General features: G+C 33.2%; 1 protein-coding gene across 6 annotated transcripts in view; it reads right to left on the minus strand.

Annotated features, from left to right (window-relative positions):
• Positions 1-26,688, minus strand: part of Dzip3 (DAZ interacting zinc finger protein 3) — a 127,299-nt gene that overhangs the window by 29,363 nt on the left and 71,248 nt on the right. For 5 of the 6 annotated variants that reach the window (XM_047564263.1, XM_047564260.1, XM_047564262.1 and 2 more), the window contains exons 13-22: positions 26,095-26,171; positions 23,787-24,404; positions 21,709-21,741; positions 20,381-20,550; positions 19,474-19,518; positions 15,648-15,673; positions 12,100-12,265; positions 10,666-10,761; positions 10,383-10,510; positions 3,101-3,169 (exon numbers count right to left, since the gene is read on the minus strand). In XM_047564263.1, the coding sequence (XP_047420219.1) occupies positions 3,101-3,169; positions 10,383-10,510; positions 10,666-10,761; positions 12,100-12,265; positions 15,648-15,673; positions 19,474-19,518; positions 20,381-20,550; positions 21,709-21,741; positions 23,787-24,404; positions 26,095-26,171 (1,428 nt within the window). The remainder of the gene's footprint in view (positions 1-3,100; positions 3,170-10,382; positions 10,511-10,665; positions 10,762-12,099; positions 12,266-15,647; positions 15,674-19,473; positions 19,519-20,380; positions 20,551-21,708; positions 21,742-23,786; positions 24,405-26,094; positions 26,172-26,688) is intronic. The other variant, XM_047564265.1, reaches the window with a different exon arrangement.

A 26,688-nucleotide genomic window follows, 5' to 3' on the forward strand; every position in this document is an offset into this window, starting at 1 on the left:
AGGAACATGAATAGGAAAAGAAGAACTCAAACTATCACTATTTGCCAAGGACATGATTCTACATTTATAGGATCCAAAAAATTCTACCAGAAAACTTCTAGAATTAATAAATGAATTCAGCAAAGTAAAAGGATATAAAATCAACATTCATAAATCAGATGCATTTCTATTCATAAGTGATGAATCCTCTGAAAGAGATATTAGGAAAACCACCTCATTTACAATAGTCTCAAAAAAAAAAAAAGTTGGGAATCAATCTAACAAAAGAGGTGAAAGACCTCTATAATGAAAACTACAGAACACTAAAGAAAGAAATTAAAGAAAACCTTAGAAGATGGCAAGATCTCCCATGTTCTTGGATAGGCAGAGTTAACAATGTCAAAATGGTCATTCTACCAAAAGTGCTATATAGATTCAATGGAATTCCAACTAAAATCCCAATGATGTTCCTCATAGAAATAGAGAAAGCTATCATGAAATTCATTTGGAAGAATAAGACACCCAGAATATCCAAAGCAATCCTTAGCAGGAAGAGCAAAGCAGGTGGTATCACCATACCAGACCTTAAACTATACCACAGAGTAATAGTAACAAAAACAGCATGGTATTGGCATCAAGATAGGCAGGTAGACAAATGGTATAAAATAGAAGACATAGAGACAAACACACATAAATATGGTTATCTCATACTACATAAAGGTGCCAAAAACATACAATTAAGAAAAGATAGCCTCTCCAACAAATGGTGCTGGGAAAACTGGAAATCCATATGCAGCAAAACTCAACTAAACCCCTATCTCTCACTCTGCACAAAACTCAACTAAAAATGGATCAATGACTTAGGAATTAGACCAGAGACCCTGCACCAAACAGAAGAAAAAGTAGGCCCAAATCTTCATCATGTCAGCTTAGGACCAGACTTCTTTAAAATACTCCCAAAGTGCAAGAAATAAAAACAAGAATCAATAAATGGGATGGATTCAAACTAAAAAGCTCTTTTCTCAGCAAAGGAAACAATCAATAATGTGACGAGAGAGCCTAGAGAGTAGGAGAAAATCTTTACAACACACATTTCAGATAGAGCATTAATCTCCTGAATTTATAAAGAACTCAAAAAACTTAACACAAAAATTAAAAATAATCCAATCAATTAATGGGCTAAGAAACTAAGCAGACACTTCACAGAAGAATACAATCGATCAACAAATAAATGAAAAAATGTTCAATATCTCTAGTAATTAGAGAAATGCAAATCAAAACTACACTAAGATTTTACCTAACTCTAATCAGAATGGTTATTATCAAGAATACAAGCAACAACATGTATTGGTAAGGATGTGGGGGGAAAAGGTACACTCATACATTGCTGGTGGAGTTGCAAACTAGTGCGGTTATTCTGGAAAAGCAGTATGGAGATTCCTCAGAAAACTTGGAATGGAACCACTATTTGACCCAGCTATCTTACTCCTCAGTTTATATCCAGAGGACTTAAAATCTGCATACTACTGTGATGCAGCACATCAATGTTTACAGCAGCTCAATTCACAATAGCTAGACTGTGGAACCAACCTAGATGCCCTTCAATAGATGAATGGATAAAGAAACTGTGATATATGTATACACACACACACACACACACACACACACACACAAAATGGAATATTACTCAGCCCATAAAGAAGAATAAAATTATGGCATTTGCAGGTAAATGCATGGAGCTAGATAATATTATGCTAAGTGAGATAAGCCAATCCCAAAAAAACCAATGGCCAAAAGTTTTTTCTGATAAGTGGATGCTGATACATAATGCGGGGAGGTAGGAATAAGGGAAGAATGGAGGAACTTTGGATTGTGTAGAGGGAAATGAGGGGAGGGGAGGGAGCAGTGGGGAGTGGGAAGAAAGATGGTGGAATGAGACAAACATCATTACCCTATGTACATGTATGAATACACAAATGGTGTGACTCTATATCATGTACAACTAGAGAAATGAAAAGTTGTACTCCATTTGTGCACAATGAATCAAAATGCATTCTGCTGTCATGTATAACTAAATAGAAAAATAAAAAAAAGGAAATTAATTGCAAGGGGCCACATGTTATGATTCCATTTATATAAAAAATGTCTAGAATAGGCAAATCCATAAAGACAAAAGTTATATTAGTTTTTGCCACAGGTGGAGAAGAAGAGAAGGGGGAATGACTTAATAGTACAAGGTTTCTTTTGGGAGGTGATGAAAAACATTCTGGAAATAAACACTGGTAATGAGGCTGTACGTCTCTATAAATATACTAAGAAACCAAAAAACTACCTTTATATCCTCAGTCTTTTTTATTTTTTATTTTGAGATAAGGTATTGTTAAGTTGTGCAGGCTGGTCTCAAACTTAGGATCCTCTTACCTCAACCTCCTGAATTATTGGGATTACAGGCATGTGCCATGCCTTGATCAAACTATACATTTTAACAGGGTGAATTTTATTCTATATTATATCTTTTAAAAGCTGTTTCAAACAAATTTACATACAAAAAATAAGTGAATGAGAATAAAACTTGGCTAATTTCATAAAGTAGTCACACCACAGTATTAATTAGGGTAAAAAAAAAAAAAATCTGAAGTTCTAGTCCAAGACAGTAGTTTGTTGTAGGACTGTAAATAATTCAAGCTCTCTCATCATTTTTTCAGGATCAGACCTAAGATGACCATACCTCTCAAACTGCATAGCACAGTTCTAATCTATATCTACTGTCCCAATGTAATTATTGATGATGCTTAATATCATGCTCAAAAATACCCAGTTTGGCCAGGTGTGGTGCATTCCTATAATCCTAGCAACGCAGGAGGCTGAGGCAGGAGATCCCAAGTTCAAGGCCAGCCTCAGCAATTTAGTGAGACCCTAAGCAACTTTGCAAGACCCTATCTCAAAATAAAATATAAAGAGAGCTAGAGATATGGCTCAGTGGTTAAGGGCCCCTGGGTTCAATCCTTGGTACCAAAACAAAAAAAGTATCCAGGTTGGATGATACATTATATGGCTATCCTAGAGAAATAAGAAGTATTAGAAAGGATATACCCAACCAAAGAAAAAGTTAAGTTTGTACCTTTTCATGGAAAGTTGCTCTTTAAGGTTCTTGATTTCAGTATCTTTAGCATGGATCTGACGTTGTAATCTAGAATAAGAAAGAATCCCCCCCCAAAAGTCAGTTTTATAATGTTAGAGATTTTCTCATTAGCCCAGTCAGAATAGCTCTACTTGTAGATGAAGAAGGGACCAACTATAACTAATTTAATTTAGACCACAAACCTTGAGCCTGAAATACTAATTGGAATTGTGAAGGTTAATTTGGATTGTCCACTTGATTGGATCGAGAGATAACCAGGAAATGCCTAGGATTAAGATACTTCTGTGTCTTTGACAGTATTTACAGAAACCACTGGCATGTGTGACAGCAAACTGTGGGGGAAGACCTGCCCTGAACGTGGTGGCTCTGTCCAATTGGATGAGGATTCAGATGGAACAAAAAGTGGAAAGAGGAAGTTTTTGTAGATGAAAGCTCAATTTTTTTGAGCAGGTGCATCTATCACTGCTGTCACTGCTGGTGGACACAAGACACCAGCTCCTTCATTCTTACATTGTGAACTCTCATCAGATATTCTTCAGGAAGTCCCTAGCCTTAGTCTCAGACTGGGACTACATCATTGGTCCTCTGGCTTTCCAGTGTACAGATAGCATTTAGGGACTATTCAGCATCTGATTATGTAAGAAAATGTAATAATAAACTCCCTTTTAAAATCATATATATATACATATCCCATTGGCTCTGTGCATCTAGAGAACCCTGACTAATACAACTTCTATACCTGGTCCTTTTAATTTAACTCTCAGATTGGAATTTCTGAGTCTGATTTATTGAATTCTCAAAGAAGGGGGAATTATGTTCTAACCCAATAAATTAGAAAGCTAGAGAGAAGTGTTATCTTGTATCGCAGCTCAATGACTTGGAAAAAGTTTACCCATTAGACTTCATTCACTAGAGAACAGGGATAGTATCATCTTTTTTTCTAAAACTGTTGTGGGATTAAGAACTTGAAGTTCCTTAAAGAGATATTGTATCAGGTCATGCATATTATCAAACACTTAAGATCTAAAAAAGAAAAAAAAATCAGACCTTAAATATAGAAGTAATGAGTCTGTGTACATACAATTTTAATTAAAACTATAAATTATAACTTGGGAGTCACTCACATGACTTAGTCATAGAAAGATTGGGTAAAAATTTTGTATAAATCAGAAAACAAACTGAGGATCAGATTAAAAATTAAATGCAAGAAATTCTTTAGAGAATAATAAAGTAATATCTTTTGTCTATCATATGTACTTATATACCATTTTTGAGGTTCCTCCCTTGTATGCTGCCATATTTATTCTTACGACCAAGTTTTTTTATATATCTGTTAATTAGTTTTAATATGAAGAGATTTATAGCAAAAGTACATTTCTCCTTAATTCTCATAGAGTTCAGATTTTTGAGCTACCTAGGCATTTGGTTAAAATAAATTATGGAACGCTAAGTCCTTAAAATAATGACTTCAGGGTTAGCTGGATTGGTCATTATTAGATTTTAGAGACTACCCATTTACCTTTACTCTCTAGAAGTTGTAGAGACTTATAACCAATGTTCTATTGAACTGAGGAAGCAATGAAAAGAAACCAGGCCTCTCTTTCTGTAGAGGAGATAATGTTCTCAAGTAAAGAATAAAAAATATAAGCTTTATTAGAAAATAATACACAGAAATATGCAGACAGAATTGAAAAATAAGTCATATGTTGCTTAATGATGGGAATACATTGAGTGAAATGTTAGTATGAACATAATAAGGTGTACTTACACAAACTAAGATGGTTATCATGTCACTAGGCAATATCATCTTATGGAACCACAATCATATACATAGTCAATAGCCAAAACATTGCATATGACTGAGGTAAAATTTCTAAGACTGACATCTTTTTCTTTATAAACTTCCATTATTTCAGTATTTTACCCAGTTTAAGAATAGAATGGGCAATAAAAGTTGACAGAGTCAGTGGGAAATTCAGAAGACTTGAATTCTTAAATATTGTTGGGTAGGTAGGCATCGTTCCCATTATCCAGCCTGGGCATGAACCAGCTATACATGTTCAGGCAGTTATAACTTCTCAGTCCCAGTTTTCTTAGGATAGGATGGGATTCTTAGATTTTCTTTTGAGATCTAAAGTTTTCCAGCTAACTGTGGCTGGCTGTCAAGTTTATTATATGGATTTTATTAATAGCAGTTTCTTGAAATTTACTAAGTGCTTATTGTAGTTTATAAAAAAATATGTCACTTTCATATGAAACTTAATACTTAACACTTACTTCAATTATCAACAAATATTTACAAAACATTTATTGTTAGGCATGCACTAAATTGGGGCCAAAGGAAAAAAATATTTTTTTGCTTCCTAAAATCTCCATATTCTAAGATGAAAGAAACCAATTTTATAATTAAAGAAATGTATTTTCATCACACACTCTTAGGAAATGTTCTAGTGAATTAAACAAGAAAAAAGGCACAAAAGCTTATATGAAAAGAGTGTTCATATTTTCCTTCTACCCGGATGCTTTCCTTCCATCTCATTCTACCTTCGGCACTTCGTATTATGTTTTTTTTTTTTTTTTTTTTTTTTTTTAATAAAGTTCTTCCTTTACTGAAGGAAGTTCGTTCTCATGGGAAAAATCAAAAGCAATTTCTTTATAAAATTTTTAGTCAAATTTGATATTTATATGTACTCTTCAAAAAAAGTTAAACTTTTATTTTGAAATAATTCTGGAATCATATGAAGGTATAAAAACAGATTCCACGCATCCTTTCCAAATTTTTACCAATGGTAACATACTGCCCAACTGTAGTATATCATAAGCAGGATACTGACAGTGATTAATTGATAGTCAAAATACTGAACAGTTTTATCCATAAGACACTTCATTTTGCCCTTTTATAGCTATTCCCTGTTCTTACTTATAACCTTGGAACCACAAAACAATTTTATATTTTATTCTTATTTAAATTTTCTTTTTTTTAAGTTGTAGATAGACACAATACTTTTGTCGTTTATTTATTTTTTGTGGTGCTGAGAATCTAACCCAGTGCCTCACAAGTTCTAGGCAAGTGCTCTACTACTGAGCTACAAGCCCAGTCCCCAATTTTCTGTTTTTAAAATTTCATCATTCAAGAATGGAATTTTATAATGTATAAGTTTTGGAGATTGGTTTTTTTCAATTCAGTATAATTTCCCAAAGTCTTCAAGGTTTGTAGTGATATCACTATTTCATTGTGGATGATGATAATTGATGTTTTTTGTCAGTTTTGCTAGGTTTGCCAAATTTAATGGTATTTTCAAAGAAAAAAGTTTTTGTTTCATACATTTTCTCTATTGTTTTACTGTTTCCACCTCCATAATTTGTAATCTTTATTATTTCCTTCCACTTGCTTTAAGACTATATTGGTTTTCTTTTTTTTTTTTTTTTTTGCGGTGCTGGGGATTCAACCCAGGGCCTTGTGCTTGCAAGGCAAGCACTCTACCAACTGAGCTATCTCCCCAGCCCACTATATTGGTTTTCTTTGCACTGGGATATTTTCAAAAGAGAGCTTAGATAATTCACTTGAAATTTTTCACTTTTCCCTTTTTCTAATGATTGTATTTAGTGCTGCAGTCTTAGAACTGTCAGCTATGCACTAAAAAAATTTAATATATTGTATTTTCATGCTAATTTAATTCAATGTATTTTTATTTACCTTGAGATTTCTTCTTTAACCACTGGATCATTTAGACTTGAGTTGCTGCTGTATATTTGGAGTTTTCCTCTTATTTTTGTTTTTGATTTCTAGTTTTATTCCTCTGTGATTCTAGAACACGTTTTGTATGATTTTCAGCTCTTAAATTTGTTGAGGTTTGTTTTATGGCCCAGGATGTGTCCTGTGGACACTTAAAAGCCTGAGTATCTGGTTGTTGTCTGATATTGATTAGATACTGTTGGTTGATGGTACTGAACTCTTCTAAATCCTTGCTGATTTTTTGTTTAATAGTTCTATAAGTGATGAGAATGGGATTTGAAGTCATCAACTCTGATTGTAGTTTCTTCTATCTCTCCTATAATGTTTCTTATAATTAAGATTTTTCTTTGTCTTTAATTGTCAGAGATTAGTTATGATGTATCTTGGAATGGATTTCTTTCAGTTTTTGCCATTTGGGGTTCACTGATCCTCTAGAATATGATGTAAATTTATGTATGTTATCAAATGTGAGAGTTTTCTATCATTCCTTTGAGTGTTTTCTATTATTCCTTTGAACACTCTTTTTCAGTTCACTTTCTCTATCCTCTTAGAACTCTGGTAAGAACTTTAGCTTTTTTGTCATTATTCAACAGGTCTCTGAGACTCTCTTTTTGATCCACCCCACTCCCCAATATATTTTCTCTTGCTTTTCAGAAGGGACAAATTCTATTCATCTATCCCCAAGTTCACTGATTCAATCCTGTCATCTCTACTAGTGACTATAGTCAGCATTTATTTTAACTTATTTTAATTATTGTATTTTCCAGTGTTATAACTTCCACTCTTTATTATAACTTACTGTTTCTTATTATAACCTGGTATTTTCTAGGTTTTCTTTTTGAGATGGGAGTCCAGTCTGGTCACAAACCCTTGGGCTAAATGATCCTCCTGCCTCAGTCTCCTGAGTTGTTGGGACGATAGGCAAGTGACACCAAGCCCAACTTAGGTTTCCATTTGTTTCAATAAAATTCAATTTTATTGAAGCATTTTTATAACAGTTGCTTTAAAATCCTTGTCAGATAATTCCAACATCTGATTCATCTTAATGTTGTCATTTGTTGCTTTGTTCACCTTAATGTTCTGATGTTCCTGGTTCTTGATATTATAACTATGTTGTCTTGTAGCCTAAATATTTTGGATATTAACTCTGGGTTCTATTTAATCTTCATTTTTTTAGCAAACAGTTCCCCTGTTGAGATATAATGTAAGGGTCAAATGGGTATGTACAGAGCTGTACACTGGGCTCTACGCAAAGCACTCTAGCAGAAGTGGGCAGTAAATTACACTGCCTCAATGAAGTTGAGAAGTGTGGAAGTTTAGTGCCCCAAGTGACATCTTCTCAGGAAGAAGGGGCACCAACTCACACTACGTTCTGCCTCTAAGTGGAGTATAAAATCAGATCCCTACTGGCTCTGCTGACAATAGCAAAGGAGAAAGCAGAGTTAGTTTACACCACTTTCTTATTACAGAGTAGAGGCAGAGGCTCCCTGTTGTGCTCCTCTGGCGCCAGCTAAGAAGGGGAGGGAAATGGAATGCAATTAGTTCCAGGGGTAGATTTAGCTTTCCATGGGAGGAGGAGGGATGAAGGTAGTCTTGACTAGTCTCACCTGGAACTGCCTTGTTAAGTCTCATTGATGCTGGTTAGAGGTAGAGGCTCAGTTCCCAGTTAGATAACACTGATACACCCTGGTAGAGGAATTAGATGTCTGGTGGGGATTAGAAGATCAGTTGCTTGAATTCATTCCCCGGATAAACAAATAAAGACGACATCATCATCATCATCATCATTATCATCATCATCATGTGCCTTCTCACTATGGCTAATAGTATATTGGTAGGGGAATAGATACTGCCACCTATTTCCACCAGGTGGACAACTCAGATTTCACTGACTACTTTCTAGGGGTGGTGTGGGGGCTACTGGTGTTTGGCTAGAGTAGGGTGGTCACTATCAAAAGCCTTACTGTGGTTATATTTTCCTTTGCTTCATCCTGTGGCTAGAGGAAACAAATTTCTCTCAAAATTTTTTTCTTTCTGTGCTTATTCACAGATCTAGCTTCTATAGAACCTTGTCTAGGATATATATGGCAGGCAAAAAGGAAACTTAATGCCATTTTTGTTCCAAAGTCTTTAGATTTTTTCCTCTTTCACCTTTCAGAATGTTACTATGTTTGGTTGTATTGTATCCAGGATGCAGGAGCTGAGAAGAATGGGGCTACTGTATCTTGTTGGACCTAAAAGTCCCTGTTACATGCAATTTTAATTCTTACAAGTTAATCTATACTATCCATTTGCTCATAATGAATTCTGCATACATCTTAGTATCTTTTATGTGTGCCTTACATAATTCTTGACACAGTGGGCACCTGACAAATGTTTGGTGAATGATCCTTGTGTGAAGACATATGCATCCCATGAAGTGGGATTTGTAGCCCTATGGGTTGAGAAAGGATATACTTTGAGGGCAAAAGAGAGGTAGTTCATCTACACTGACAGAACAACTTTTCTTATCTCTGATGTTATATGACATATTCTGGATTGATCATCACTTTCCAGGCTAAAAGAAGTTTTGAATCCTGAATAGATAAGTAAAATAAGTGATTTTGGTCTGCTCAGTTTGCCTAAGCTTCCCTAGGTCCTCATCTCCTTGATCTCTCTTACTGCAATAGGGACAAGTCTGAAGGTGCTGGCAATTGAAATTATGTTGCTAAAACTATGACATCTAGTTTTTTGTAAAACCCTTTTCATGTTTAAGATAACATGAAAAAAAATTTAAGATCTAAATGACTGCCAATACTCCAGTTTTATGAGACATATATCTTGGACTCCCTTACTGTAAAACACTTCCTAGTTTTTGTCTTCTCCCTACAAGCATTCTAGCAACTTCAATGGATTTTTAACTAGACGTCATGGATAGCTGGTGTTGTATAGTACAACTGTGTATTAAAATAAGCAATGTATTACAAACTACGCTACTGTTACAAGTGATATATGTGGGAGGCAGCTATAGTATAAAAAAGTAAAGCAGGTCAGTTGTTTTCCCCTAATGAGTCAGAATTTTTGGTCTTTGGCACATAATACTTAAGGTTGTCAGAGAAAAAAGATTGGTAAAGATGGGAAGAGTCTCTATGACACAAATACTGAGATATCAATATAAAACAGTACTCAAATGATTCCATGGGCATCTTTAAGAAATGTACTTATATGCTGTAAAGAAACAGCTAATAATCAACCATAGTTTTACAAATTAGAGTCATGACCTAAAAGTTAATTATTCTCATCATGTAATTCTATTACCTTCACACTTATTCAGCCAATACACAAAAAGCTTGGTATATAGAGTAAGCAGCTGGCTATTTCTCAATTCAATTGGCAAAGCAAAAATATGGTTGGTTTTTAAATAAGTACAGCCCTGTTTGGAATTTAGACTGTGCAGTCATATTGCCATCTAGTGGCCATGAGAAATTCTCCTTATTAGATAAATAAGGCAAACCCACAGTTTCCCTTCCATCAGTTTGTACTTACTTGGAAACTTTATTGATTCCAAAAGCCACTTGTTGGTTAAGAGATGCGATGATTTTGTCTTTCTTTTTAATTTGCATTTGATTTTCTTGCCACCTAAATGTCACTGTTTTCAACTGTCTTTTGAAATCCTGGTCAATGAAAAATATTATTTCACAGTAAATTTGGTTTAAATCATTAGAAACTAAAAGAAAAAATCAACAGTGTTCTTTTCTAAAAAGAAAAATTAAGCTTAGCATTTGAAATATTTCTTGCTTTCCTCAGATATAGTGGGAAAAGTACTTACTTCACACTGATAGTGTAGTTTATAAAGCTGCCGTTGACGGGCAAGCCTCTCCTTTTCAGTTTCTCCATAGTCCGTAGTTACCTTTCCAGTTGAACCCTATTAAGCAAATGAAATAATGCATGTCTTATTTTCCTCTTTAAAAAAGTACTACTATTTTGTTATTTAAAGGGAATTTAAAGATACCATATAACACCTATTCATGTTTCATGTCTCAACTTAAACATCACTTCTCTGATTAAACACACCTCCCCCCAATGACACCCTCACTAACACCACAGTTACTTGTCTGTTGCTGCTTCTACTGAGTAACACTATCAGCATGCTTACCTATATTAGTGCATTTTAATTATACGGAATAATGGGTTTCATTGTGGCATATACATACATGCAAATAACATACTTTGATCATATCTACCAGCATTCTTATGACTTTTTATTCTTTTTGTAATAATGACTCAAACACTCATTATTCCAATTTTAAGATAAAAGGAGTAGCAACTTTCCCAAGGTCACAGAGACAGCATATGGAGGAACCTGATTTCTAACTTAGGCGGTCTCAATTCCCAAGCTTACTCGTTGCACTTTATCAACTCACTTTAATGTTCAACTTCTCCACTAGAATGTAAACACTGTGACAAGGGACCATGTCTTAGCATAGGTCTTGGCAACATGTAAGTGCTAAATGTTTTTTAAATAAATGAATAAATATTTTTTGAAAGGTATGTGACATTTTTATTCTAATTTTGAGTTGCTAGAGTTCTCCTAGCTACTAAATGAAAACCAGTGGCCCCATATTTAAACTTTACTGTGACATCAAAACTAAGGGTATGTATTTTCAGTTAAAATGTATATATTTGAATACTGTAGTTGGGAAGGAGAAAAATTGGGCCTAACAATTATATGAATGCTGTACTACTGGCCAGGTAATCATTTGTACTAACAAATATTCCTGAGACAGTAAATTTTCAAGCAGTGATTCCTATCACCAAGGGAGTGAGAAAAAATAATTGTACATTAATTTTTTGTAAACACTTGATGGTAAGAACCAGACTTAATTAAAAAAAGAAGTTTGTTTTACAAAACTGCTCATGACATTGAATTCAGTGCAATTATGCTAGTTTTGTCCCTTCTTATGGTGTTCAAAAACCTTTTATAAGGAATACATTTGTAATCAACTTTGCCCAATAGTGAAGGCCAAGAAATGGCTTGTGGGCTAATGTGAAACGTTTCCAGTTCCAAAAGGATTCTCTTCACTTTTTTTTCCTTCACCCTCGCTGCCATATCTCCCTTCCTGTTTTTTCTTTCTCCTCACAACAGCATAAATTGCTGGGGTTTTAAAAAAAGTAATTCTGTTCAAAGAATCTGAAAAAAACAAAGGTAACAACTATTTCTGGAAGACAGAATCTGGGCTGTTCCTTTTCCATTCACGCTTACCTGCTCTATCATGTCCAGAATATGCAATTCATCCAGGCTATAAAACTTATCTTCAGATGCAGAATCCTCTTGAATATCACTTGCATCATCTTTCATAAATCTACCAATGAGTTGTGGATTTGTTTGTTCTTTCTTCACTTGTTCTTCCTTTTCTACCATATATGAGCTGTAGTGGTGACATGATCAATGTGATTTTTTATAACTATATATTGCTTTTCATCTAAGCTATTGTTTCCTAAATTAGTATTGTACTCGTCTTATGAGATGCCCAGAATTAAAAGAGTTCATGGTTAAAGGAAGTTTGGATAGTGCTCATACTGTATTTTCTCTTGAACATTCACAATGAATGTTAGAATATTTGAGATAGCATTCAAAGAAACTATGCTATTCATCTCAAGGTTTTCAACAAACTTATTTATTTTAGTTATATACAATACCAGGATACAACCTGTTATTATTGCAAAGGTATGGAATTCAACCTGCTTCAATTCAATCTCCAGTATTTCTCCCCACACCCCACCCTCGTCCCTTCCAATCAATCTCCCCTCAATCCATTTGTAGTTTATTTATTTATTTTTTTTAGATTAGTGTCCTGTGGATATACCTGATGCTGGAACCCACTGTGCCATATCCATGCATGCACATGCAAAAGCTTGGTCAGATTCATTCCTCTGTTCTTCCCTTTTCTAATCTCTTCTTCCTCCTCTTCAATCTCCTTTGTCTACTTCATTCATCTTTCCTCTGTATTAATGAAATGCCCTCTCCTTTTTTTTCCCTTTCTTTTTTTTAATGATCCCCACTTATTATGGATTAGCTTCTGCATATCAGAGAAAACATTCTACCTCTGACTTTTTGGGACTGGCTTCTTTCACTTAATATGTAGTCTCCAGATCCATCCATTTACCTGCAAATGCCATAATGTCATTTTTCTTTATGGCTAATACTCCATTGTGTATATATACCACTTTTCTTTTATCTATTCATCTCTTGACAGGGCACCTAGGTTGGTTCCATAGTTTGGCTACTGTGAACTGTGCTGCTATGAACATTAATGTGGCTGCATCACTGTAGCATGCTCATTTTAAATCTTTTGTATACATACCAAGGAGTGGGACAGCTGGGTCATATGGTGGTTCCATTCCTAGTTTTTTGAGGAATGAATCTCCATACTGCTTACCATAGTGGTTGTACTAATTTGCAGTCCCATGAACAATGTATGAGTGTACCTTTTCCCCACATACTTGCCAACATTTACTATTATTTAATTGCCATTCTGATTGGAGTGAGATGAAATCTCAAAGAAGTTTTGATTTGCATTTCCCTAATTGATAGATGTCAAACATTTTTTTTCATATATTTGTGGACCTTTTATTTCTTTTGAGAAGTGTCTACTCTGTTTTTCAAATTATAACTGAATTGTCAGTTGCTCTGTGAAACAATATTTTGAGAAACATTGGCAAGCATATCCATATCTGCTCTATTATTTATTCATCCCAACACTCTCCCACCACACACAATTCTCTTGACAAGTAGGCTGGTTTAATCAATATCAGTGTTCTCATTCAATGTAAGTAGAAGGCTATGTACAGCAACATAAAATAAATTATCAAATGGAAATTTTTTTATGACAGAACTTAAACAAAACTATAGTGACAACATTGTGTTTAGTAACTATACCACTAATAGGAACCACTAAAAAAAATTAAAATACTGTATATACAATTATACTTATGCCTAAAATTTAAATGCATGCTACTAAACTTTTACTTGGCCTACTATTTATTAACTCTGAATTTCCTCCTCAATCTCCCTGAATGAAAACAAGAAATAGTATTTTTACTTAAAACATGATGTAAATGACTTGATTTTGCGAGTGAATAAAATTTTAGGATACAGTATTACTTTTTTAGGACACTATCACCTAATGTTTATAGAATGATTGATAAAACACTATATAAGTAGTTGTCAGACATCACTGAGATAGTCTATAGAGTGACCTAAACATTTTAGAAAGAATGTAATCAACGAATCAGTCTCCTAAACTCAATTTTCTGAGTTACTTCAAGAGCTTAAAAATAATACAAGTTTCCAGGCACTCCATAAGTATAAACATATACATAAATTTGTATCTTTAAGACTCCCAAGATTATTCCTAAATATTTTCAGTACAATAGCAGCATTGGAAAATATAGAAAAATGTTCATATAACAGTTGCAAACTGAAGTATGAAGGAGTAAAATTACAAAGATTTTTTGAGACTGAAAACACAGAACAGAATGTCAAAGGAAGTATGAGACAAATGTGAAAGAATGACTAACTGATGAATTGAGTGACAGGTATTTATACTGTTGTATACGTAACATTCTCTTTACTTTTGTGGATATTTGAAAATTCTCCTTTAAAAACAAAGCTTCCAGAGTACACTGATCATTATCCAGATTTGGATCTACAATGTAAATAAATGAACAAAATGATTGCTGATAATGTTTTACTTTAATAAGTTATTTTTATGGCATTTAGAAAAAGCCTAAAAACAAATCCAAAACAAAACAAAACAACAACAAAAAAAACCCGTTGTTCCAGTGACTCTACTTGTTGCCAAAGAAAGTGAAAACACATCTTGGTTGATGAACTATTTTTTGGGGGGTACCAGGGATTGAACTCAGAGGCAGTTGCCACTGAGCCATATCCCCAACCCTATTTTGTATTTTATTTAGAGACAGGGTCTCACTGAGTTGCTTAGCGCCTCTCTTTTGCTGAGGCTGGTTTCAAACTCTTGATTCTCCTGCCTCAGCCTCCCGAGCCTCTAGGATTACAGGTGTGAACCACCAATGAACTATTTTATTCAACAAGTGATTGTGACCATAAGAAATATCTACTACAAATAATAGCTTTAAAGTTTACAAAATATGGTCTTGCTGTCACTTATAAGATATCCCAATTTATGTTCCCAGAAATTTTCTAATGTTACTAATACAGAGTTACCAACTTTTTGGTAGGAATAATGATTCCTTCATTAAATGTTCCCTTCCTTCATCTACTACACTGTGATTAATCATATAGTTATACATATCTCTTAGTGGTGTTTTGACATTAAAATGTTTGTTAAAAGTTCAAAATTAACTATCAATAACTGAGATTAAAAAAAAAAAAACACTGCCACCATCACCTTAGGTTAAATAAAAACAAAATAAATCAAACTCTTGTAAAAGACATCACTGTGTCATAACTGATTTATTCTAGATTTGGGTAATTACAATATAGAATTAAAAATATTTTATGCAGAACTCAAGTTAGTTCTTGAATGAAGAAGTGGGCATTAGGTGACTCTTAAGTAGCCTCAGAGAAAAAATAGTGAGAGACTGTTCTTCCAAGGTGAATAATATTTTAACTTTTTGTTACCTTATGTAAAAATAGCAGCAACTTAAGAAAAATAACTATCTTTTCTCTTAGAGAATTTCTCAAAGGAAAGCTGTGTATTATGTGTATGTAAAGCACACTTTAAAAATATTAAGAAAAACTTAAGAATTAAATTAAATAATACTTACACTTGTTCTTCTTTTGAGTCCTTAGTCTGAAAAAGAGCATTAAAAATCAGTAACCTACACCAACTATATCAATATAGCATAGTGATATGACCTCATTTAGATTCAATTTCACAAACATTTTTGATCATAACCAAATAAACACATTTTATGTCATAATGCTATATATACTTACTTATCTATAACTTTACTCATAAGTGAAAAACTAAAATATAAATTTCATGAAATACTCATGCTACGTGTGGTGAACAGTAACTGTGGTATTTTTTATTTCTATTTATTCTACCTTCTTTTTTAAATGGTAGTTGCAATCTAAAAAATTGATTTCATAATATACTACAAAGTCATGACATATAACATTGAAAATCACTGACTTAGATAATGAAGGCAATATTGGGGTAGAGTTTGCATCTGTTGGTAAACCTCAGAAAAGGGTATATGTAATTTCCATTTAGTCCAACACTAATTACAAGGATTCTTGGAAACCTTCATGTAAAATGAAATCAGACTAAAACATTAAGAATCTTAAAAAACAAAGGGGCTGGGCACATTGGTACACACTTATAATCCCAGTGGCTCGGGAGGCTGAGGCAGGAGGATCATGAGTTCAAAGCCAATCTCAGCAACTTACTGAGGCCCTAAGCAACTCAGAGAGACCCTATCTCTAAATAAAAAAACATATTAAAAAAAAAGGGCTGGGGATGTGGCTCAGTGGTTAAGTGCCCCTGGGTTCAATCCCTAGAAGAAAACAAAAGCAAAACAAAACAACAACAAAGAAGAGTTAAGGAGATCTCAATTAGGGGGAAATCTTAAAAATTCCCGGCTGGGGAGATAGCTCAGTTGGTAGGCCCTGGGTTCAATCCCCAGCACCGCAAAAAAATAAAAAAAATCCCTAAATTTTATGTTCATCAAAACTATAGCAGCAATATATTAAAGGTAATATAAATAACACAAAATAGGAACACTATAGGAATTAATTTCTACCATCTCTTGTTTACAAGAAACTTCAGAGTTTCTTTCTATACAGACAATGCTGTTCTTCTGTTACCAGCATACTAAAACGATTTTGATATTTCAGTTTTCTGATTTATGTTCAATGTTCAGAGCCAATTTGATTTTACAATTTATAATTACTGACTCCTACTTTGGTTCCTGTGCACTTGAATGCCTAAGTTGAAAAGACCTTTGGTTGTTCATAATGAATATACCTAGTATAGTAGATTATTTCTCTAATTTCCTTTTAGCTGTTCCCATGACAACTTTATGCCAATATACATCAATCTCTTTAAATTCATCTCTACAACTTCTCTTCTGTAGCAAGGCCATACAATTTGAAGGGCTACATTTATTTTCTGTCATTTCTTTCTCCCACATGGCTTTATCACAAAAAAGACTTCTATTTTTTTTTGCCAACTCTAACCTTGGGTGGGAGATGGAAGGATCTAATTAATCCCCAGAAGAGTTATTTACAATTTAGATTATATTAGAAGGAATACTAAATACCTAACTGAAGAAAGAGAAAATACAGAGTAGCTACAAAGTCCCCACAGATACTAATTGTAAGTTACCTGTACTGTCCCCTCTATATGCTATGCAAATTCTACTTTTTCTTGATATTTTTCCAGAAACTTACTGATATATATAGAGAGAACACAATTTCATGCAGAGACTTTACCACTGCTATGGTTTAGAAATGAGGTATCTCCCAAAAGCTCATGCATGAGACAATGCGAGAAAGTTCAGAGGTGAACTGATTGGGTTATAAGCCTTAACCTAAGCAATGCATTAATCCACTTGAATGGATTAACTGGGTGGTAACTAAAAGCAGGTAGATACAGTATGTCTGGAGGAGAGGGTTGCTGGGGTTATGCCTTTGAGGTACATATTCTGTCCCTGCTGAAGTCTCTGTCTGCTTTCTGGTGCCATGACTTGAGCTGCTTTCCTCTACCACACTCTTCCACCATGATGTTCCACCTTACATCAAGCCCAGAGCAATGGATTTAGTCATCTCTGGACTTAGACCTCTGAAACTATGAGCCCCAAATAAACTTTTCCTCCTCCAAAGAGTTCGTATTGGGTCTTTTGGTTACGGTGACACATAACTGACTAAAATAGTCATTGTTGCTTTGTGCAAGAAGCATAATTCCATGTTAAAATTTTTCATAAAAACTCCAGATTAGAGAATTTGGCTGACATCACTGTTTGATTGACTCTGTTTATAACTGGTTGCCTATGTTACAACTAGACAATTCTTTGTGCCTATCTGACAGCAATTTGAGTATACGAATAAGATTGTAAAATAATTGCACGTATAACTTTAAGCATTTTAAAATATTTTAAATTAGATAAAAGATACAAAAGGTATAAGATCTCTCTTCTAATATCCAAATTTTATCTTGAAAAAAGTCAAAGAAACAAAAAACTCTAGATATTTGCTGATACTATTAAAACATTTTTAATATTCTTATGTATATATTTTTGAGTGATATTTCTACTTATTTCTAGTTGTATTGTTTTCTCTGTTTGATTTCAATTTGACATTTTCATTTAACTAAAATTGAGAATTTGAGCATTACCATATTTTCATTTTTTGGAAGCAAAGAAGAGACATAATACATATCTTTGGAACTTAGCTTTCTGGTTTGACACCTGTGAATTTACTTGGCCACTTTTAGGTAATATTAGATCTGGGACTAATCAATATTTTGGCGAAAATAAAATATATCACTAATCTAGTGAACTAGACTGTGTTTTATCAGGCAAGAACTCCCTAAAAGCAAAAAAAAAAAAAAAAAAAAAAAAAAGCATACATCTTTTAAAAACAATTCAATATTCAAAACTTTTGAGTTAAGTTAAATAAATCATAATAAATGATGATCATGACAAATATAAAAATAATACTGATCTTTTATTTATCAGATTATATAAATTATTTTTATTTGTTCTTTTTTATATTTGTTCTTTATAATATATATATATATTATATATATATATATGACAGTGGAGTGTATTTTGACATGCTATTTATTTTGTTCTTCATGTCAGTAAGTACTTTGTAAATTCATCTTAAGTTTCATCAATGATTAGAATTTGTGAATATTCCCAAATGACTAATACTATGGTCTTGCCAGATTATAGCTGGAAAATTATAATCATTCAGTATATAATAAACCAAAATATCAAGAATTTAAATATATTGTTTCAGACTAGAAAAACTTAACATTTTTTTCACCATGAAGTTTGCATACCAAAATAGACAGCAATATGCCTGATTAAAAATACTCCTCATTTTTCGTTGTAGCTTTCTAAGAGATTAGAAGACTTTTTGATGAAATGTGAGATTTTTTGACTTGTTCTTTTTGGAACTGGCAGAAATGAAGGAAGAGCAATCAAAAAGCTAGCATTTGTACCTTTATTGTACATTATAGCATTTTTGGTAGACTCTTAGACATAAAGAAGAAAATTAAGATTCCTTAACATGTTGAAAAATGCTTCTATGTAGTAGAAATGACCAAAAGAAGCTGTTTTTTAAAATACTGAGTAGTTCCTTTTAAAATGACAGTGATATGTAGAAATTAAGGAAATTTTAAATTGACCTGTTCAATCTACATATTTATATGCTGAAATGTGAAAATTATGATTTAGAATTGTATATACTGTTTCAACCATATACAACCTATGTAGATTTCTCTATAATCCTTCATGCCATTGAGTTATTCATGCTACATGTTCATCTTGAATTAATTTAAGTTCTAACAATGAATTCATGTATTAAAATGAAGAGGTCATAATTAGACAACTCTATTATAATGCTAATGTCATCTCTTACCTTTTTATTCTTAGTTTTTTTCTTTTTCTTTGGTTTACTCTTAACCTAGTAAGCAAGAAATAAATCATTTAATACATGGTTCAGAGTATACAACGGATTATTTTGCGTGCTTTCTTTAACTACTGATAGCTGTCTTCTACTACTATAAATCACATTTGTTTCTAGATTTTATGGAAGCATTTATTTTTATTTTAATCTTAGTCTTTTGCCCTTGATAAATCAACAATGTATAAAGGAACAAAACATTCTGTCAATAAGTAGGCTAAGGATACTTTCAGGTATTCACTTAAACACATGCATGTGACCAAGGAAGGAAGAAAGCACTTTTATGTTTTTTACAACTGTTTTTATACTGCACTGTAGTGCTGCCAATACTATAATTCAGATATCTAGATATGTGAGAGTTGAAGAAAGGACTTTTAAAAGAGTAACATATTCATGTCTATTAGATGAAAGATTAAGCCTAAGAAAAACTTCAAAAGACTATATAATAACTTTTGCTAGTTATTAAGATTCCATTCTAGATGATTTAAATTCTACTTTTGTGCAATTAGCATTGAAATATTTCAGTTTTCTCTTTCTCTCTGCTCTATACCCCATTACACTCTCTTCTGCTTTCTACTACCCTCCTATATCTACTTCCATTAGTCAGAAAGAAGAGTTGTTATCAGAAAGCTAGCATGGAGTCTGGCACATAGTGAAGTGTTCAATAAATGTTGGGTTAGATAAATGGTTACGGCAGGAATGATTATGGAAGAAATTACTAAGGAAAGAATATTTCAATTCAAGTTCTGTGTGAACACAGTTAAATATAAGCTAAGATCAGCAGGGATTCCTTAAGTATAACACCCACAACTAAAGGTCCAGATTGAGATTTTGAAATTCAAATATTAATGAAAGCTTATACTTCCTGGAGATCTTTAATAGATTCTGTTGAAGATTCACTGGGTATCGAGGCTCCATCTTTATTCATTTCTGCTAACTGTATTTCAGTGTTTGATTTCACATTTATATTGTATTCCATGAGTGGTGGACTTAGTTCTTCCTCCTCATTCTGCAACTCTTCTATTTCAATACCTAATTGTTAAAGACAAAGCACTTAGAATCTGGACGCAAGCAATTTTAGCCTCTTATTATGATTATAAAAATGACTGCCCAAATATCTATATGTATATATGTGTATATGTATACATATAATACCAAAAAAGAGATATAGAAGACATCTTAGTTTTTCCAATTACTACATGAAAATGCAATGTCTATCGATGATTAAATAACAGGTAAATATAATTAGCCTGGAATTAATTTGTATGAACCAAAGTGCTATGATACCTTACTGGTACCTTAAGTAGACTCTAAAACTTAAGTAGACACAAAATATTGTTTCTGAGTTTTGACACCAATCCTGTTAATACTGTAACAAGTATTATTTTAGGATACAAATCTGAAACATAAAGAAGATAAGGAAAAGCTAAAATATCTATTTTTTCTTTTTCATAAGAAGGGTATCAGCCCTTTACTATGCTCTCTTTGATACTTACTGTTCCTTGTTATTGCCATAGATACTAAGTCTCAAACTCAACCTGGATGGTTCAACACTTAACTCCAAACAGTCCAAACAGATTCTTTTTTTTTTTTAAAGAATGATTTTAATTGCTGAATGTTAGTTATATTTTAAAAAACAACGACATGAAAATGGAATTTAAAAAGCCAGGTATGGTGTTGTGTGCCTCTAGTGTCAAGTACTTGGGAGACAAAGACAGGAGGATCACTTAGGCTCAGGAATTTGAGAGACCATATGGGGAGATTAGAGAAAACCCATCTCAAAATTAATTAATTAATTAATTAATTAATGTTTAAAAATACAGCAACTCACTTTATCACCTGGCCAAAAAATATAGCTATAAACAATAACTGTTAATTGGGTAAAGCTATATGTGTTCAACAACACACAAGTACAACAAGAAGGTATTCATTTTTGCCTGCTGCAGAGAAGCATCTCATGAGTAACACATTCAAATACCATCCTTGGTTAAAAACCTATACTAAGACCAAGGTAGAGTAAGCCTCATACAAGATTCAGCTGATCAGTATTAATAAGAACAAATAATCTTCCAAGCTTTTAATAAATAGTTTATTATATAGTTAATCTGACCAAGTATAAATCCTGTAGATATCCCTTAAGTATCCCAAATTAAAAGATCACTGAATCACTTTATTTTTAAAAATACTTACGTTGACTGCCAGTTATTGACTGCAGAGCAATTCCTATGGTATACAAAAAAAAAAATTAAAATAAAAAAATTTAGATGTACAATTGCAAATGCTACCACCAAATGTCTGACTGGGTTTAAGAAGAGTAAGATTTTTACACAGCACCAATTTACTCTATAACTAATTATAAAAATAGCAAGTTATGGCCATCAATGCAAATTAGGTAAGGAATAATCTAGATTATCATATAAATATTATAAACTCATGATAAAAAAGAGAAAATTACATAAAAAATTAATAGTTGATAAGAGAAAAAGCCTAGAAAATAAGCACTTTAAACAAAGCAGCAAATTCCTTATTATTAATGTAAGGCCATGAAGGAATAATAGTCATTTATGAAGCAAATTTCCACTGAAACTTCATGACTTTTTAGCAATCTGAATTATCTTGATCAGCACTCCTTTTTCTTCTTGATTAATATTTATTGAGCACCTATGATATGTATCAGGCTGTGTTAATCTCTAGAGACTGAATGGTTAAAAAGAAAATAACAACCTTCATGGAGATTTAGTGAAGACAATGGATGTTAATCAAATAATCAGGTACATGAATAAAAACAATAACTTTAATAACTGAGGAAAGAAAGAAAGATAATAAGAAAGCATATAGTATTAAAAGAACTCAACCAATAAGCTCTTCAGACTACCCAAGTGAAAACTGTTTGAAATGCCTAGAATTGGTGCTTAAAAACCTTTCCAAATACTAACTCATTTTATGAGTTTTTGTTATTTAAAATCTTAGTACAATAAATGTGTTTTAAAAAATACAATTTAAGTCAATTTTTAAGTCAAGGATTCTTACTTATTAATTTTCTCATTTCACTAACCTCTAACTGGAAAAATAAAGACATCCCAGAACATTCATACAAGGACTGGGGATTGAGGCAAAGCAATTTTCTCTGAAGAAACCCTGGACTAAGTTCAACAATTACTAGAAACTAGGGAAATTGTACGATTAAATAGCATAGGTGTGGTCATCAGTTACTAATCAGGTTAATAACTTGGGACAAGAAACATTCATCCAGAATAACACAGCAATAATTTCAATGATGTAGACAGGTCTTGAACTCCACTGCCCAAGAGGATATCTGAGAAGCAATTCTGGGATGTAGCAAAGAAAGTATGAAGTGTTTCACATATCAAGAGACAAGTCTAGGAATGGAACTGCTGAACTCAGTTATAATATTTAATATTTTAATTACCCACAGTAAATGGATAGCTGCTAAAATTTTAAACTAAATATCAAGGTTTGGTTGAAAAGGAGAAGAAACATACTCCTATTGATTCTATAAAGGCATCCTCAAATTACGCAGTCACCTATATTTCATAGATTTAGGCATCCTTATTTTTGGAGAAGTGATAAAGCTATTGTACTTAAAAATTGTTAAAGTTGGCCATGGCAGCACATGCCTATAATCCCAGTGACTTGGGAGGCTGAGGCAGGAGAATCACAAGTTAGAGGCCAGCCTGGGCAACTCAGGGAGGTTCTAAGTAACTTAGCAAGATGCTGTCTTAAAATGAAAATAAACAAATAAAAAGGGCTGGGGACAGAGCTCAATAATAAAGAGCTCCCGAGTTAAATCCCAGAACCACAAGAAAAAAAAAGTTTTAATAATTGTTTTCTCAATATAAAAAAAGAATATTCAGTATATCTTTTTCCTGTCAACATCCTTCTATTTAATGTCATTAATGCCAAGTTTTTAAATTTTCTGCATCATAATATATTTTTATGTTTCTATAAATTTGTTTTCCTCTGAAATATCCTTCCCTCATCTTCTTCATGTGGCTATCCTCTACATATCATTTAAGAATTCCTTAAATGTTATATTTTCCAGAAAGTTTTTTTAGACTCCTTTGAGCAAGGATTTCCCACATATTCTGGGAATTACCTTTCTTTTTTTTTTTTTCTATTACCTTCTTAATGAATCTAGTCTACTAAGAATTCAACATCACTGAATCTTCCTACCTTTTGCATTGTGCCTGGCACAGAGAAGACTTTCAATGAAGATTTACTGACTGAAGTAAACAATTACTTAGTACCTTGTTGATAGCAGGATAACATCCTCTGGATGATTTCTGGTACTGGTATGCCTAGGTAGATGGATAGCTGATGGTAATCAAGGGAGATATTCTCAATGGGATTTTCCTTCACTTTGTCAATATCCTCTTGCTTCATCCCAAGTCGCAGAAGAATATCTGAAACTTTTTTCCAAATTGAATTGAATTGTGACTCAGTGAGACCATTCATCAAAATCTCACTAAGGAGGATATCCCTGTATTTGCACAGCCTCAGGATGTCTGCAGACTTAGAGAGATCAGAAGATGGTGGTTCCATATTCCAGCCTTTTTTTGGTGCAGGGAATACGTTCAAATGTTTTATGAGAGCTAATAGGAGGCATAAGTCAAACTGTTTGGACTGTGGTAGCTCCTTGTTTGGGGGGTAAAGAAGATGCCATGATCCACCCAAAGGGTGATTGGTCCAAAGATGGTTGTAGTAGGATTCCAGTACATTCTTGTGTATAAGCAGCTCTTTTTTCAAAAGAGGGGGTGGCATAGCCTCATCAAATATTTGCCGAACAGTGTCAGTACCAGAAATAATAATTATATGAAGCAGATGATAGAAATAATTATAATCAAGTTTGAAGATAGGCATTTCATCTGAAAATGAATTTTGAGAAGTCAAGACATTCCACATTAATCCTCTTTTTCTATGTGGTCTCTGGCATTACATTCTAAGCTCCTGTAGAATAGGAACTATTCCAAAAGAATGAAGCACAGTATAGTGCTTTGCCACAGCCGGTGCTCAATAAACATGCTGCTTTCTATCTAGCTGTCAAAAAACCTAAACAAAAACAGTATGTACCCAAGCAAAAGTAATCACAAAGACTATTCTCCACCAGAAGCCTTTCAACCATTCAAGGTTTTGTTCAAGTAAATGAGCTTTGGCAACCAATTGACATCGAAGTTTTAGGCCTCTCAAATTCCTTAAATTTTCCAGGAATGATAATTGCAATGTTCAATTATACTTCACTTAAAACAACTATATTTTATCCTAATCAGCACTATTCAATAGAACTTTCTATGACAAAAACATTTTATAATTTCATTATCTGATAACTAACTGCACTGAGCACTGGAAATGTTGCTTGTCTTGAGGAACTGGGTATTAAATTTTATTTCATTTTTAACTAATCTTTAAACAACCCCACAGACTGGTGGTTCATATTAGACAGCTCAGATCTATATCAAGAAAGATGAAATGATCTAAATCCTTATTACTCAAAGTGTCATCCACAGACCAACAGTAGTATCATCTACCTGGGAGCCTGTCAGAAATGCAGAATCTCAGGCCCCACTACAGATCTACTGAACTGGCACCTGCATTTTAATAAAACCATCAGATTTTATTAAATACATAAAATTTTCAGAAGCGCTGATTTAATAAACTTCATGTTCTTACACCCTCAAATAAATTTAATGATAAAATAAGTAGGTCATTAATGAAATGGAATAAGACAAGAGACTAAACTATTCAGTATTTTTCCAGTTTATTAGTGCTTCCACAGAAAGAAAGTAAACTGAGGTGAACTAGAAAGTAGTAAGAATTTGGTTTATGATAATATTGGGTTTTTATATCAATATCAAAATATGCATTTACCATAAATTATGGTTTATTTTATCCTTCATGATTTTATGTTGTAAGAAATTTTTAAATTAATATTTATGCTTTGTGTACTTCACATATCCTGTGGACCTGAACAAAACTATAAAGAAAATGACTCAAAGAGCTTTCCCTAGGTGGCCAAATAAAGAGCTATCTGCTATTAGGGATATCCATTTTCACCTAGCAAAAAGGATTGCCATTGAACTAGTCTTCCCTGAACCAGGGTCCTGTAAGATCTCTAAGTGCTGGAGAGAGTATTTCCTAGTACATTCCTGAATGCTGATAACTAACTGCACCTTAGTTTAGACTACTTGGCTCCAGGATGAAAATGTTCATTCTTCCCATGTTAGGATGCTCTCAATGGTTGCTCTGTTAAAAGGAAATAAAGTAACAAGGGAAGAGGGGTTGGAGGAAAGTTTTGCTGGGGCAAACTTATTGTGTAGTCACAGATACCTAGCATGCAACCCTACAGAATGACAAAGTAATATGAGACCCATATACCTCTTGGTCTTTCTGTCTGTGAGTTCTAGCTCACAGAAAGTGCTGCTCACTCATATAAAACCAAGTCTAGAGAACAGCAAATAAAGGTGATGGCATGTTTGTTAATGGCATGACACTTTACAGAGAAAGTAAAAACTGTTCACAGATTTTTTCAAAAGAAGTCATATAAAACTAAAATAATACCTTTTGTATTAAATTTTAAACTGATCTTCGGTCTTATATCAGTATCACTTATTTTCAGAGACATCAACTTCTTATAACTGCAAGTGGAAAAAACTGTTATTGTGAATAATACCAAAGTCCGTCAATATTTGTGGTATAAGTATGGTTAAATGGGTATTTTACTCTCTTCCTACTAGAAATAATTCAAAAGCAAAGGAGAAAATTAATAAACAACTATAAAGTGCCAACAAAATCCCACACTATCATTTTCATTGTAATTAAAAGGCAAATAGTATTGATAGATTCACACAAAAAAGAATCATGTAAAAAGTTTATTTGCAAAAAGGTTTTATGGTAGCAGAATAAAAAAAAAATGGTTTATATCATCAAAACAAACACAAAAAATAACAAACCTGGAACTTTTGGTCTTCCCTTTACCAGATATTTCGGCAATAAGTATTCTAAGAGAACCCAGCTTACTCAATGTTATGGTTTAAGATAGTAGGTGTCCCCCAAAAGTTCATGTATTAAACAATGCAAGAGTTTAAAGGTGAAATGATTGGATTATGAGCATTAACTTAATCAGTACATTAATCCCCTGACAGGGATTAACTA

The sequence above is a fragment of the Sciurus carolinensis genome, chromosome 9 (assembly GCF_902686445.1).
Source record: "Sciurus carolinensis chromosome 9, mSciCar1.2, whole genome shotgun sequence".
NCBI lineage: Eukaryota > Metazoa > Chordata > Mammalia > Rodentia > Sciuridae > Sciurus > Sciurus carolinensis.